This window comes from Enoplosus armatus, chromosome 13, assembly GCF_043641665.1.
Source record: "Enoplosus armatus isolate fEnoArm2 chromosome 13, fEnoArm2.hap1, whole genome shotgun sequence".
NCBI lineage: Eukaryota > Metazoa > Chordata > Actinopteri > Centrarchiformes > Enoplosidae > Enoplosus > Enoplosus armatus.
The window spans coordinates 10152802-10169746 of record NC_092192.1 but is presented as its reverse complement, the minus strand read 5'-3'; the positions used below and the strand labels follow the sequence as shown (position 1 = coordinate 10169746).

General features: G+C 41.4%; 1 protein-coding gene across 1 annotated transcript; it reads right to left on the bottom strand.

Annotated features, from left to right (window-relative positions):
• Positions 1-13898: 13898 nt before the first annotated feature.
• On the bottom strand, positions 13899-16372 carry LOC139295227 (beta-2 adrenergic receptor-like). The gene is made up of 3 exons (XM_070917370.1): positions 16213-16372; positions 15778-16069; positions 13899-14940 (listed from the first exon to the last, which is right to left on the bottom strand). The coding sequence occupies exons 1-3, from the start codon at positions 16370-16372 to the stop codon at positions 13899-13901; spliced, it is 1494 nt and encodes a 497-aa protein (XP_070773471.1).
• Between the last annotated feature and the right edge of the window lie 573 nt (positions 16373-16945).

Below are 16945 nucleotides of genomic sequence, written 5' to 3'. Positions count from 1 at the left end.
TCAGCATGAGTCTTCTGACTTTGATGACGCAAATGATTGAACATCACCTTTTATATCAGGATGTTTTGTTCAGGAGCTGCTGATGTGTGTCGCCTGAGGAAAGTGATTTCAGTTGGGAATGTTGCTCTTTCAGTGACAAAGGACTGAGAGATTACTGAGGCTTTCACACTACAGAATCTCAGACCCACATTGTTAAGGACACGTCCTAAAAAGGTTAAAGGAAACTGTAAACGTGTAAAAACTCCGCAGCATGTGGGTTTATGGTTCCAATTAAAATCCCAGACTTAGTGCTGTTTGTTCACTGCTGCATTGTTAGACGCCACAGTAAGCTGTGAAATATTACCCACACTGTTCAGGCAAGAATAGGCTGTTGACTAAACAGACATGGAAAGTGTGACAAGTTAATTTCTGAGAACTATAGTGACCTCTAGTGACTTTATCCAACAGTAGAATTTAGTTGGCAGTTAAAGACAATATCTTGGATAGCTACAAAAACACATTTGTGTTCAAATTAGACTTACAGGCTGGTTGAAAACATCAGATCCATCTGTGTGCATGCAACCTGCTACAGTAAATACCATATCTAACTAAGCAGTTCAGATTTCATGGACAGTTTTTCCTTGATTGATGATTGCATGGATTCTTGCAGATTTCCTTGTATGTTATGAACAGGAATATGACCAATTTTCATTGTCGTTGATTGACTGATGTTTACAGCAATACAAAATAATATATGTACAGCCTTCTGCTTTTACATGGCTCAGTCAGTAGATGGAGCTGGAGAGTTTGAGCTGCAGACTGAGGTACCCTGCTGAGACCAAGTGTGTGTGTGTGTGTGTGTGTGTGTGAGAGAGAGAGAGAGAGAGAGAGGGACTGACTTTTATTTTAGTGTGTGATGGAGGCTAAAATGTCAGGAGCATCCATGTTCTAAACATTATAGTGAAAATTTGTATTTCTGGTCAATCTTCACTTTGATGCATTGAAGAAATAAACTTGATGAGCCTCAGTTGTGCTTACTTGAATACAAATTTTATATTATTTCTACACAAATCTGATAATCATGTCATTGCATAACTTTAACACTCCTTTGTGAATTTCTCCAACAGTATTTAAAGACCCATTTTTATGTTCTTGCAGTTTTTGAAAGTGAATAAAACACACACACCTGCTACAGTGCAGTACATTAAGGCTTCTGGCCCAATCAGCACCTCTTTGTTAGACATCATGTCTGATGTTGGACATCTACTGCAACATTTCTGTTGATGTATTTGGCTTAAGCAAAAAAAAAAATTTGATATGATGCATCTGATGGAAAACATGGCATGTGGGCTGCAAAACAAGAGAGCAGAAAATTTGCCACTTAGAAAGTAGCCACACTGGTTGTAATTGCTCAGCTGTCTGTCTCCTCTGGAGACAAACAACAAGGCTTCATTTGGAAAAAAAAGTATAGAATATAAAAAACAAAATAACCTTTAGCCTAAACCTTTAGTCTGTGCTTTTCAAACTTCTGAAGCTGACTCTTCATCTGACATTTCTCTCTAATCTCTATCTCTGCTGCTTCTTTCACTATCTTCACCCTGTCTTCTCCCATTCATCTTCCTCTTCAGCAGCCTCTTCCTTCCATGTCTTTCATCCAGCCAGAACAGAACAGCTGACACAGAGGTCAATGGGCTTGTCATTGATTTATTCTTTAACTGCCTGGCTCTTGCACTGGCCCAATGTCTGCAGCCTTGCATCTGCCCTATTATCTATCTGATGCTGCGGTTCCAGCTGTCTGGCCATTTGAAGATGTTCAACTGCCCCATCTGTGTTGAAGATAGGACTGCTAGTTGATCCATTGATTTACTGTTATGTGTAAAGCGCCACCCCCCAGTCCGGGGGGTTTATCCACACGTATTTGATCATGGCTAGAGAGACTGGGCTGTTTGGAACTTTTAAGATCATTTACATCCAGCTGTGTGTGAAGGAGGCTGACAGACAGCACACAGTTGATTGTCCTTTTATTGATTTACTATTACCTGCTTTGTCGGAGCCAACCATCACCCCCCACTGATTCTCCACTGTGCCACACTTCCCTGATAGCAAAAAGAGAGATGGAGACGGGACAGAGTGAAAGAGGGAATTAAAAGATGAAAAGGATGAAGACTGGAAATCAGAATGAGCAAGTAAATACAAGACAGCCAGGTTGTCAAGTTGACCCTGAGGATAAAGTGGCATTTAGCAAAAGATGCTCCAAACACTGGGAACATCGCTTGGCCTCTTCTTTTTTTTTGGTCTTGTAAAAAAATTTAACCCTAGACATCTGTTCATCTGTAGTAATTGTGCTACCTATTAAACAGTAACGTTAAATCCTGCAGTGCTGCAATCCTTAATTTAGTATTTTATACTTGAGCAGATGTCTGAAAACAGGAACATGCTCCACTGACAACATTACACAATTCATTGTTTTGAGGAACAAAGTATGTGAAATATGAGGAAATTCTATGAGAGTCTGGTGAGAACAAAAACTGGCCTCTTATTGGTAAGCAGATGTGCTTCCGCCATATTTGTGAAAGGTTTTATAACAAACACATGTTATTGTTTTTTGCAAAGTTGAATGTTCCTGCCTACACGGACATGTAAAACTGTCCTTTTGTATCCACTTTTTCACAAACACAAACAACATTCACAACGCCACATTCTCAAGTAGGTTACAGGAAAGACCACTTAGAAGAAGCAGTAAGAAAATTGGCTAGTTTTTCCTTGATCAAACTATACTAAATTAAATGTATCCCCCCCTGTGAAAACTGGTGAAAGTGTGGAGCGAACAGGGTCGCACCAGCGTCGAGCCCAACATGCTAGATTTTATGTTGGTGTGGAGGGACAAGAAAAACCGTGGAGAGTGATCCCAACTCACCTCCTGTGCTCAAGGCCCATTCCTCGCTAATTCCTAGCATCTGTGCAGATTCATTAAGTCCTCTGTTTTATTTTCTGGCACACGTTGTTTTGTTTTGGGAAATATCAATATGAATATGAATCAATATTTAACTAGAGCACAGGTGGCTGCACTGTTAGAAGATGAAAAAAAATACAGACCTACCAAGGTTTAAAGCTGGTTTGGGCAAGAATGACCTTGGCCTGAGAGGAGACTAGATAGTTAAAAACTGAACTCCTCAGCAAAACAAAGTGCTACAGTACATAAGGCCCAAATTATCATCTGACACCATCCTTTCTGTGAAGCATGGGAGCAGCATCAGGGCATGGTGGTGTGCTTTTCAGCTGCAGAGACAAGGGGAATGTTACAGCTTTCAGGGGGACAATGACTGAAGCCAAATGCAGGACACTTGCATGACTTGCTTATGATTAACAAAGACCCAAAAATGTATGTTCTAACAGGACAATGACCGTAGCATCCAACTAATTCAGTGCTGGACTGGCTTCTGAACAAGAACGTTAAAGTCCCTGAGTCCAAGCCCAGACTTGAATCCCTTTAAAAATCTATGGACTGAGACGATGAGCTGTTCATGGACACTCCCCTTTAAATTTTGACCAAACTGGGACAAATCTGTAAGGAACAAAGTGTAATAAAGAGTGTCCTGATCTGACACAGATAAATCAAAGCTGTATTTACACAACTCAGTTGTTATTTGTTTAAAGGAGATTTATAAGAAGACATTTTAGATTTGTAATCAATGTTTCTTTGTGTGAAGTGCTGTCAGAGATCTAAACATGAATCCGCTTTGAACTCAGGCTGCAGCACCACAAAATGAACTCAAAGGTTCACTGTATTCGTTTTGTAGATGGTGTAATGTAATGTAATGTAATGGATGCTTTATTAGACTCTTGCTCTATATATTACTCCTTATTAATATCAACAAAGACAGTAGCCCATAGTCATGAGACCATAACAGACATCCAGTTTGGAGAACCTGAGTATTAATACGTCAACACAACCGTAATTAAACTGTAAAATGACCATAATTACTACAGCTGAAAAGGGGTGTGTTTGACTTCAGTTTTGAGAGAGAGAGAGAAAGGGACATGGTGGGAGATGGTAGAGCTGACCTCCTCTTTACTAATTTTGGGCATGACTGCTGCGGTACGGTGGCTTCGTATATCTTATCATTCCAGAGTCTGTCTCGCTCTCTCTTGGTGTCTGTGTGTGTGTGTGTGTGTGTGTGTGTGTCACAAAGCAAAGCCCACACACAGACCTGACTTGTTATGGTAAAGCTCTAAAGTTATATGGAGATTTATCTCCAGTGTCTCACACCACCTCCTATATATATGCTCCATTTGCCCTAAACACACAGCTATATTCTCCCTTGATGTAAACCTTTAAACTCAATACATTACACTACTGTACATGCATCTTCACAACCTGTGGTTCATATATGTCCAAGACCAATCTTGTTACATAACTTCACCATTCTGGCTTGTGATTTAGGACAGGGGAGTATTTCAAGGAATGAACTAAAGAATGAAGTACTAACCGAGGCTGTGAATATGCGTGTTTGATCCTTGTTTTCTTCCACAACGTTTGTGACCAAAAAGGGACCTAAACAAAAAGCCAAACAAAGACTCAAAAGTGTTCAAAACTGACATAAAAGTTTGGACTCAATTTTAGTGACACCAACAAATACACTGTTTTTAGCCATGCTTGTATAGGTGTCCGTCTGTCCACCACTTTGGCAAAGACTGTAATATCACATCAATTAGATGATGGATTGCCATGAAACAATCATGGTCCCCAGATGATGAAGTCTGCTGACTTTGGTGATCCCCTGACTTTTCGTTGCACCACCAGAGAGACGCTTGTATATTTTCATATAGTATTAAACGGAACGTAAACAGTAATATTGCATATCTTTTGTGCGCCCTCAAACATTTCATAAATTTTGTTCTGCAGTAGCTGGATTATCAAATGAAAAGCCAGGAAATTAGAGTGGAGATAACACTCAGTGCATTCGTGAATACAGTATAGGGCATTTATAACAAATGTAGTCAGCGGTGAAAAATAATCTTTTGTTTAGGTACATTTTTTCATGAAAAGTCAGAGGTCAAAATGTAATCGTCATTCTGCATTTTCCGTCCTTGAGAACAACATCACAACATTTCTACTGACTTGTTTGTACTCTGTCTCCACAAGTGTCCTCTGTAATAAGCAATGCAGTTTGATTGTGGAAGAATCCAGCAGGCTTTGGCAGAGCTTTAAGGGCAATTAGCAACGTAATGAAATAAACCAACAGAGTCTCCTGTTTGACAAGGGCAGGATTAAATAGGTATGTTACCAACTGGCAGCTTGGTGCAAAACCTCTGAAGATGGAGGTCTTGTCTTTTCAATTCCATTGTACCTTTTCTGAGATTGGTTCACACAAGGCCTGTGATGCATGCAAGGCAACAATACCATGTGTCCTCCTTACTTATGTATCTGCATTATTTCTCTCCCTGTGTATGTTTACATTGCCATTGTGTGCGTCACAGCTGGATTGGCTCCAGGCAACACAGAAATGTGATCTCTAAGTGAGACTGAGACACCTCCATGTCTTGTGTGGATTATTCGGTAGCAGTGTGAGTCAAATTAGATTTTTGTAACAGAGTTGTCTCCTAATGCGTCCTGGCATGATTGGATAATAAAAGTCACAATGAAACGACAGGAGTAACGACAGCCTCAGACAGCCAACGTGAATTAAAGTGGCTGAGTCTCTCCTCTCTTTGTCGGCGTGGTGCTCTGTCTGCCTGGCTAAGAAGGTGTCTAAGTGATGATCTAATCCTAATCTAATTACATCTAATCAAGCCTGATGTGATTTAATCCGATGCTGTTAATGTGCAGTGATTGGATTTCTTAGAATGGCGACAGCAGACTTCTGACTTGTAAACACCAGAGGCACTTCTGTTGTTTTGACATTAGACAAGAATATTGTCCAATGGAAGCAACAGTTTGGTGTTGATGTCTTCAGTGTGAGAAAACTGCTCAACATGGTAGCCCTCATTTTCTTCTCAAAGAGAGCCTCCCTTCAGTGCTGGTGTCATGTCATACATGCATTGTAAACATTAAATAACAGATTCTTAGATTAGACATATTTAAACTCTGAATGAAGTTCATCCTTTGCCTGCAGGTCAGATCTCTGCTGGATAGTGGACGACACACACGGCCAACAGTGCTTGCCAAATGGGCTGCAGACCGACAGCAGGACAATCAGGAATATTTAACTTCCTGTGCTCCCCTGGAACCGTACCATAGACACACACTCTGGCTACATGGGTTACACAGACACATTCATAGTAACAGGCTACAAGAATGCACACACTCAGAATGTTTGCACACAATGATATGCATGTATATACATGGACTCACACGTACACACATGCAGCCTGTTGCCAAAGCTGCCAAGTCTGCTAGTGTGACGCCATATGTTGCAGCGTTGGCAGCACCACAAGTGTTCAGTCGGTGAGCTACAAACCTGTTAGGATCCACGGGCACACTCAGGAAATACCCAGGTCTTGTTTCATCAATAGGGAAGTACAAATTAACACACACACACACACACACACACACACACAACTGACAAGAATATGATTCTCCAGCCACGCAGCTCTGTGATGTTATTCTTAGGCACAGTGATGCTTCTGAGTTAAATGCTACTATCATCTTCTCGGGAACATGAATGTCTGTACAAAATTTCAAAGCAGTTGTTGAGATATTTCAGTCTGGACCAAAGTGGTGGATTGACCGACAGACAGACATTGGCATCCCTGGAGCAAGACTGCTTGTTTGGCTAAAAACACCGGTGTGGCTTTCCCGTGGATGTATTATGAGAACTGGATACCGGCTGAAGGGGAATATTTTCGTTGCAGTACTGCAAAAAAACACATATAAGAAATAACATAATACAATAACATGTAATCAAAATACTGTCACAAAGTTTTGTTTAAAATTCCCTCACTAAGCTGGTAAAGCCGGTTGGAGCTGCCCGCCCGCCTCAGTAACATATGGATCTGTCAAGTAAATCTATACAGAGGGTCAAGGAAGCTCAACACCCTGAGCTGAGGACTGTTTGACTTCCAACTTCCAGAACACCACCAAGGCCCCAAATACCATCCGCAGGATGAGTGGGGCTCCTCTTAGTTTGATGGTTGATGTCAGGGTTTTGTGTAGTACGAAGGGGTTTCATCTCTACTTCTGAACAGCTGCAAGCATCTGCAGGTTCTGTCTGTGTTGGTTCAGTATATGACAGCTGGAGTGCTTCACAGCTTGTTCTCGAACAACCTGGAGAAGCACCAAACTTGAGTAAGATACGGTGCAGCCCAGCACAAGTGTCTCTTGACATGCTTCACCTTCTCCATGTTTGTCATCGATCCTGTCTGTCTTAGAATGGTTCTACACTTACTCACTTATTTTGCTGGGGGTTGGGTGAGCAGTTACAGCCAGGCTGGCAAGTCTGGGTCCCTTCGAAGGTAAAAAAAAAAAAGAATCCACCTACCAGCTCCTCTAAAGAGAATTCATTAACATGTTCTATCTCATTTGTTAAATGTGAATAAAAACCAAAGTGTAAAATACATGTAAACACCATTTGAGGCTGAAAATGTATGTTTTTTTCACAAAATCTAATGGTAAGTATCAAATTAATTTATTTGCTCCCCTGCTTCTACAAAAACCCTTGCAAGAGTGATCAAGGCCGCGATCCAAAACCGGATCAAGGGTCTCATTTACAGTCAGTTACTTGGCCAGTGCCACCGCAGAATGACGTGTGAGCAAGATAGAGAGGCCTTATTTATAGACCAAAGCTACCAGAACTGATCAGTGTAGTGTTGAGTCATGTTGTGGTTGGACACAGTGTTGTGTTTGTTCCCATAACTAACGTGTGTGGTCATTTTACTGTAACATTAATCACCTGCCGCCCATATGCCGGGTGAACGATATGAATAAGCCAAATTTCAAATGTGATGCTCTGTGTTTGAGTCTGTGTGTCTCGGTATTATTAGTTTATTCATTACATTTTCATTCATTCATTCTCAGGTTAAAACTGAAGTGCTGAAATTAACTACCAAAACATTGCTGAATTATTACTGAAACTATGGATTTGAAGTGTGAGGGATGTCATAGAAACCCTGTGGCCCAAAGATAAAGACACATTTGTTACAGGTTAAACGGTAAATCAATCAGTTTTGACTAGAAATTCACTTTGTTTGTTCATATTTCTCTGATGCTTTGTGTGTGTGTGTCTGTTTGCTTGAGTCTCTCTTTCACTCTCCTTCCTTCGTTCTCCCTCTCTTGGTTTTTTGCCTCAGTTCAAGGAGGACACATGTGTCAAGTGACTCTCAGATGCCTCCACCCAAACATCCAAGGACAGACAAACATTATGTAATGTCTCTACGCAAACAGGAGTCCACTGTAGAAGAGCAGTCACCCGGGCCACACGTGTACGGACACACAGACACGCACACACACACACACACACACACACACACACACACAACAGATGCATATAGACCCCCTTGCATACACTCTTTAAAAGGAGGAAAAAGGTGGAGAGCCGCCTTAAAAATGTTTGTACCCTCCTATATTTAGTGTCAATGAAACTCTAGTGCTAGATAGCCACATGAGCTTGTACTTTACAATCGCTTTGGCCTGTCTGTTTACATCTATCTGCAACTCCTCTGTTTGACTGAAAGGTGCAAAACTGACGAACCGAATGAAGAAAATTAATATTTAGACATGTATCTGTTGCAAGTAGAGATACTGTGCAGGTTGTCGACATTTGGGAGGAAGGATCGCTGTGTTTAGGCGTTGCGAAACCCCACATCATATACTGCACCTTTAGATTTTGGAGAAATGTGGTGTGTTTGTACGTGTGTGACACAAACAGACGGACAAACACACAGACAGAATATCTGTCTGTTCTCACTGTCTTTCCTGCTTTTTTGGCAGGAGATGTTGGGTCGGCTTCAGTTCAGGCAGCAACACAAACTCACCGTCTATAAACTCTCTGTGATCATAAGATACACTTGGCACATCTCTCTCTCTCTGTAACACGCGCACACACATTCAGGACATTGTGTATCTGTGCATGTATATTCTGCATATTCTGCTTAGCCAGTGTGTGTGGTGATGTGTGCTTGCATGTGTTTGCACATGTTACATGAGTGAGCATCTGTGCATGCTTACACTTATGCACATGCATGTATTTGTGGATGTGCGGTATAACTGCATGTCTGTGCCTTTTTAAAGGTACATATATTTGAGAGAGAGAGAGAGAGAGAGAGAGAGAGAGAGAGAGAGAGAGAGAGAGAGAGAGAGAGAGAGGGAGTGTGTGTTTATCTAGAGGGCATACCCCCCAGCCCTGTGTACTATGTACAAAGGCCTGATGCACAGCTCAGAGAGTCTCTGTTTTGAGCTACAGGGATTAAACTGCATCTGCCTGTCAACAGGGGTGTGTGTGCGTGTATGTGTCTGTAGCCGTGCATGTAAATGCTTGTGTCTGTGGGTGAGTGATCACACAGGATATATGTGATTGCCCGTTGTCAGCTCTATAATGTCAGTTAACACCTTGTAACAGGATAAAACAGAGACACGCCCAGACAAATGTTTGACAGGGAAGTGAGGGCAGATACTCACATGTGGTGAAGAAACTTGAGGATGTAAAACATTTAAAGCATGCCTCTATCGGTTTCATAATGCACATCGTGAGCTTAAATTAGGGTAAAGGTCAAGCTAAAAGGATAGACACACAGAGAAAAGATGTGTGAAGTGAAACAGTAGAAAAGATGGCAACTGCTACTAATATCCATGTGATAAAATCTGCCTAATCAAGCCTATAAAACTCAAATAAAACATTAGAACATTACCCATGTGATTCAATAAAAGGGTCCATTATGGTATTAATCTTTATTCAGAGGATATGTTCTGTCAAATTAAAGGATTAGATACAAAGAATTAACTATTTTATTTTATTTGCAAACATTCAGAGGACGATCGATTTTAATACTAAAAACCAAGACACTAATAGATAGGGCTAACATATACAGTAGGGCACAACAAAAAGGCGTATATGTAACCTTATAATACCTAAATTGGAAACTTGTTCCATGGAAACAGGTCACATGTGAGTTTTCATGTTGAACTGTGAAACTGAGTGTGTGTGTGTGTGTGTGTGTGTGTGTGTGGGGGGGTGTGTGTGTGTGTGTATATTGAGGCAGTATAGCTGATTGTATTTTCTCTACAGCAGCTGATACTGTAGCTGCTGTGACTGCCTGCACCTGTCACTGTACGTTATGACTCACACACACACATACACACACACACACACACACACACACACACACACGTACACTTTAATGCAAACAGACAAGCTGAGTCTTCATGAATAACTTGGATGACTGAACAAGCACAAAAAGCCTCTGTCCCATGGGTTAAAGTTACAGTGTGAGGAGAATCACATTCCCCATCTCATTTTATTTGTTGACAGAGAGCCTTTTGAGGAAAATTTTCCAGAGTTATGGAAGGGGGGGGGGGCTGCCATCAACACATTAAAATAAAGCAGTAATGGCTAATGGTCAGTGTTGCTCATCTGGGAGGCTGTGTCTGTACTAGCTCCTATTTGTAATTTCCCCCCCCTAGTGTTTACATTTCACTTGCTGTAACCGAATTTTCACCTGACCATTTTGTCTGATCTCAATACTTCAGTCAGGGTTCTGACTATGTGACTTGCAACATAGCGGATAACCAAAGAGAGACAGAGACCTCAGGACAACAGCTAGTGGTATGGAGGCTGGCTACTAGCTAAGTTGGTAAGGTGTGCGAGCATGTACACACACATGCACATAGAGTATCTTCTTCTTCTGTTTTTCTTCTTCTTTTGGGGTCATATGAGAAACTAAGGCTCAAGTCTTTGTAGTTAGATTTTTTGATGGTTGCTCTGCTCGGTCAACAGCATGCAGCTCGTAGTCTGTCAGACTAATTTTTTTTAGCCTGACTGGCCGCTTGACAAATCACTATTTCCATCATGGATTGTCAGCGAGTGCCGATGCTAAAATGAAAGCTTTGCAATACAGTAGTTGGCACCGTTTAAAGGAAGGATTACATGAGCATCCAAACTGTGTCTGCACTGCTGTTGTTCACAATGAGGACGTCTGTTAGTGGCACCAAAAACACTTGGATTAACTGGTAATTTGGAACTGAGAAAGAGTATTGTATCCCCCCAAGTTGTGAATACTAGATAACTAATTTTGAGCTCTTTTCTCTTTCTTTCTGGCGGCCAGTCTCTTGTGATCAAACACCTACCAAACATACACACAGCTAAGCAAGAGATTCAAACAACACAATTTAAAACCTTATCCTTTTTACTCACAAAAATATACAATAGCTCATGAATAAATATTTACAGAGATGAGATGACATTCACGTGACTCTGATGGAGGTAGAAAATAGAATCCGTTCCTCTGCTGACAAGATACACATTTGAAAACTGTTAGTTTCAATAAAGCAAGATTCAGATTTCATCTCAGTGTCCCAAGATAGACACACAGATATATTATATAATCTACAAATCTCTTCTTTTGAGTGTAGACTCGTGTTTCAGTGCTGCTTGAACTCTGTGATCCGGTGTGTCCACATGTGTTAACAGACATGATACAAACGCACATTAAAACAACTCTTAGCATCTGTTCTTTTTGTGAGAACCAGATAAATTATTGAATTTGAAATTAAAAAAACACTACAGTATTTTCCAACTGTTAGTTAGTCCAAGTCTCATACACATTACAGTAAATTACACATATTCATTGGCACGTTTCAAGCTTTAAAATGCACAAATAGCTAACAATCACATCACACGTACACAAAACAAACATACAGATAGAGAGACACACACACACGTGAGACCATATTTACAATACAATGCCAATTATTAATCCTCAGTACCCTGTTCAGGTGTTACACAAATTAAATAATTATCTATACATATAGAAGCTGGAGAGATTATTTTCAAAATGTAATTTGTCCACTCCTGTATAATGTAATCTGACTCTAGGCCGTTTTATATTTATATACTGTATGTGGACTACTTTATCATCATCACTTTGAATTTGGAAAACAATCCAAACACTTTCCCTGCAACCAAGTTTCTAAATGATGTAAAAAGCAAGCACTTAAAATTAAATGTGATTAAATGTTAAAATGTGTAATCTGACTGCTATATTTTTACAGTGAGTGTAACAGACAATGTTATGGAAAAAGATCCCACTGCATGAAAATTATCTCCCCAGCTCTGTCTGACAGATTACAGTGTTCTTGAGATAACAGAGCTAAAGCAGACGGGATGAAAGGAAAGAGTGGGTAGATGCTGATGTTTGGAGAGAGAGGGAAAATAGTTCCAGGAAATACGCGATGAAAGAAAGCGAACAGTTATGACAGTCACAAGTTTGGGTCTGACACACAAATATACGGCAGTTAAATCACTTTGGACCAGCTATGAGGTTTATCAGGAAGGAATGAAGAACAGGCGGACTGTTGATAATCTGCAGAGGTTATTATAAATGAGCCTCAAGACCCTCTGTTTCAAATAAGACTTTTAGCCACAGGGCAAACAAAATGTTTAATCTCTGCTTCACGGAGGTTTTGTGTGGATGTGCACTGTTGTTGCTGGCAGACGAGGTTATTAGCACTGAAAACGTGGTGCTAAATTCCTGCTTGTGCTTCAGTTCTTGTGGGTTTATGTAGAAAATAATAAAATAATAACTAGCTTGTTGTGATGCAAATCATACGGCACCAGTGGACTTCAGAGGCTTCAGTAATGTGGCGGCTTGGCCGTAGTGGTCGATATCTTGATGAAATGTCCTTCAGCAGGTGTATATCTAAATGCTCATTAAAACTCACCTTAAGGCCCTGAAAACCTTTTCAGCTTCTTACTATGAGTGAATACACAATTATTAAAACACAACACTGTTTTAAACATTACTGTTCCAACTGTGAAATACCCTTCATGATCAGTACACGGCTACACATTCACATTCAGTACACATTGTTCAGTACAGTCTAAATCTTCTGCCATTGGTGATACGCAGTGCTGCGATATCTGTGCGTTATGGCACGCTCTTCCAAACCTGACAGTGTGCAGGAATTTGAACCAGCAACCTTCTGGCCAATAGCTCATTTTTCTATGCTTCAAAGCAACATAAACTTTTAGATTTTCCTTTTTGACTGCATTCGATAAAGGAGCATTTTGGAATGCATGAGCATGATATTTTATTATCGAGCAGTCATTAAAAACGTTTCACTTATTTACTGTGATACATGTGACAGCAGAACTGTCCTTAAATAATTTACTCCTATTTCAGTAGCAAGTAATTCATATGCAATCCATTATAACATCACCTTTCTGAGACATCTTCCAGTAACAGCCCTGATGTAGGTACCAGTTTGGTGAATCTCGTAACCCTAACCCTTGGTTTCAGTTTGCTAATGCAGTTTTTCTGTGTGGCGTCTGATTATCATTAGTTTTTAGGCTATAGGCTCTTGCATTGTGTTGTTGTGAGTAATGCAGCAGTAATTCAGCTTTATTGTGCCTCAATACGTTGTGTTACGATGCCTTGAAAATACACTTAAAGGTTTAAGTCAGACCTCTTTTAAAGCTGACACAAACTGCTGAACATGGTTTACTTGTAAAGCTGCCTTTGTAGTTGTGATTTACACTGTTATTAGGAAAACTGCAGCAGCAAAGAGTAACAGTGATCACAAGTAAAACCTCAGTAACATCGACTGAAACACACCTCACGGAAAATTAGCTAACGAGCTACAGCCTCAAAAAAAGACAAAAAAGTTGAGTCATTCCCAACCAAAAACAAACATTTTGAGCTTCATCAAACTGATGTTTACTGCACGGCTCTGCACACAGAATGTAAAGTCTAATATTCTAATTTGGTCAAGCAATAGAAGCCAGATTTTCCTTACAGCTCCCATTAGCAGAACTGTTCGCCTGCCAGTTTGCGAGGGAACCAGGGGCTACTTCTAAAACCTGCTCACAGCAAGCAGTTGGAGGAGCCAGAGTGAGTGAGCTGTCTTGAATAGAGCTCTCCAAACTGCCCTTCCACTCTGACCTCTGCTGAACGTCCAGCCCCCTTACACCATTCAGGTCTGAGTTCCCATTCGTCCTACCAGGGGGCTTGGTGTGACAATCTCTCTCCCTGCACCATCCCCATCCTCTCCTCCCTCCCCAGCTCCCCCCTTTGCCCCTCAAGCAGAGTATCTCCTGAAAGGCGTGCCTGAAGTCGGGGCTGCGGCAGTAGATGAGCGGGTTGAAGGCTGAGTTGGAGTATCCTAGCCAGTTGAGGAGTCTGAAGAGCAGGCTAATGTCACCCAAGTTGAGGAAGGTCATGAGGATGTTGAGGATGAAGAAGGGTAGCCAACACAACGTGAAGGTTCCCATGATGATCCCCAGAGTTTTCACAGCCTTGTGCTCCTTAAGACAGAACTTAAGACGCTTTGTAGCAGAGTGTTTTCCTTCCCCTTTTTCTGTCCGTGCTCTGCTCGCTCCTGACTTTTCCTTCTTAGCAGTGTCTCCTGTTTTCTGCATGTTTAGTCTGTCCTCCCCTGCTGGATCTCCCACCTTAGTTCCTGCCCTGAGTTTATTCATTGCAGGACTATCATCGGGATCAGTCAGCTGTGTCGTGTAATGCAAGTTATAGAAGTGCCTCTCCCTCCCTCTGATCTTCTCCAGCTGTTTCTGAGCCTCCTGAAAGACCCGGGTGTACAGGAAAATCATTACCACCAGCGGCAGGTAGAATGACACAATTGAGGAAGACACTGCGTACGCTGCATTGGTGTTGAAATCACAGCAGTGCTCGTCGGCCAAGCACCGGTAAGCCTCCCTATCTTGTGACACCCACAACTTCAGATGGATGGGCAGGAAGGAGATGAGGGAGGCCACTGCCCAAACCCCGAGGACCACTGCAAAGGCCCGACCCCTGGTCAGCAGCAGGAGACAAGAGAGTGCACACAGGAGACGAATATTGTAAACAGGCGAGTGGAAACACAGAGAGTTGAGAGCTACACATCCAGCAACAGTTCAGTAGGAGGCTCAGGCTTTATGCTAGTAGCAGCTAATGTAGCCTCGAGCCACTGGCCTCATGCAGAGATGAGGAGTGGGCTACAGAGGTCTGGTAAGCTCACTTCTTTCTATCTTTCTATCCCCAACCGACGCTGACTCAAGTGACATCATTCGAAGTTATCATATGTTGCGCTGCTCAGTCTGGAGCCACAGAAGGCTTTATAAATCTTATTTTTTAACATATGCAGCCGTACTCCCCAAGTGTAAAATCGGAGTTTCCAGTTGTATATTTGATAGAGTTGAGCTTCTACTGAAACAGGGCCTTTCCAAAATGCTTAAAAGCTACTTTACAGAGAAAAATACATTGATGCTAATTTGGGACCAATATTTTAGGACCAAGTTGAGAAATGGGGTGGAAAGTTACTGTTGCGCATCTATATGGATTCAAATTTTCCAGCATGTTGCACTACCGGCCACACCCCGAAAAGTGATGTCACAACAGGTTTGGCTCTGACAGTGGATGGAAAACAATTTAGAGAGTGGTGCAGCGGCAGTATTCCTCCTTTTGTGACTCATTACAGATTTACCCATTAAAGGTTGAATTCATTTGCCAACCCAGGACTGAAATTGTGAAGCTATGTGATTTTGTGTGATTACATATTAAGTAAGACTAACTTTTGACTGGACGTTTCTAAACTTAAATAATTATTCTACTTCATCCCCCACACAGCCAGACCAGAATGTCTAGTCATACCTGGTGAGTAGTGTCGGATAGCGGAGTGGCGAGGTGATGGCGAGGTAGCGGTCCAGAGCAATCACACACAGGGTTTCGATACTGGCCGTCACACACAGCACGTCGGTTGCTGTCCAGAATTCACACATGAAGTTTCCAAACTGCCAGGCTCCCAGCAGGATGTAGCTGGAGCCAAAGGGGACCACAACCAAACCCATAATGAGGTCAGCAATCGCCAGCGAGGCAATGAAAAGGTTGGTGACTGTCTGGAGCCGCTGGAACCGCAGGATGGCTGTGATCACCAGCACGTTACCTGGACAGAAGAAGAGATACAGTAAGAGTAATATAACTAAAAGAGACATTTCAATGTCGTTAGTAATTAGTTGTACAAAATAAAATTTTAGTTTTGATCCTGGTGAGCGAAACATCAGCTAATTGAAATGTTTCACAACTTACCAAAAACTATGGCCAGAACCAGAATAGCCATTACAACACCCAACAGCACGAGCTCTGCATCACTGTACTCCAAAGATCTCGCCGACCAATCAGAGACCAGGGAGGTGTTGCTGTGCTCTGATTGGTTAGCCAGTGCTGAGACAGCACTCACATGTTCCATGATCTACAATCAGAACAACACAGATTTGTTCATAATGGATAAAGACATCAGGAGAGCTCAAGTGTAAGAACCAGTTCAGGCTTCGAGTCTTTCTTTACTCCCTCAGTTTTAATCAGGATGAGCTACAGCTTTTAGATGTGATCAGACAAAACACCTTTCTAGTACTGGGAGGTGTCTTACTGGTTGATTTGTAATGAGTCCTCTGCGCTACAAGTGTGTCCATAACATACCGTTGAAACATTGCAATGTGTCCCTTTAAATAAAAGTATATGTGATATGGATCTAAATAGAGATATCAAGATTCGTTCTGCTTGCATCTAAATTGTATTTTCAGATAAAAAAAAAAAGCCTTTCAGATCAGATGTCAGCTGGTGAGAGTTTATTTTTAGAGTTATGTGGTAAAAGTGTGGTATTTCACAGAAGACGTTATCTGTACGGTAGTGTTATCATGAGTTCATCAAATTCAGCGGTCTGCATGCCTTTGAGTTTTTCTCCCCTATTGCTAACATATATGTGAAAGCAGCACTGCGTCCTATATTATCCTATATTAGTATTTTTAGGATATTTTTGCAT

Bases quoted from the DNA above. Each gene is read 5' to 3' on its own strand.
- LOC139295227 (XM_070917370.1), bottom strand. From the start codon at position 16,372: ATGGAACATGTGAGTGCTGTCTCAGCACTGGCTAACCAATCAGAGCAC. The intron at 16,070-16,212 runs GTAAGTTGTGAA...TCTTCTGTCCAG, and splicing joins GGTTCTGGCCATAGTTTTTG to GTAACGTGCTGGTGATCACA. The intron at 14,941-15,777 runs GTATGACTAGAC...GCTGCTGACCAG, and splicing joins TATCCGACACTACTCACCAG to GGGTCGGGCCTTTGCAGTGG.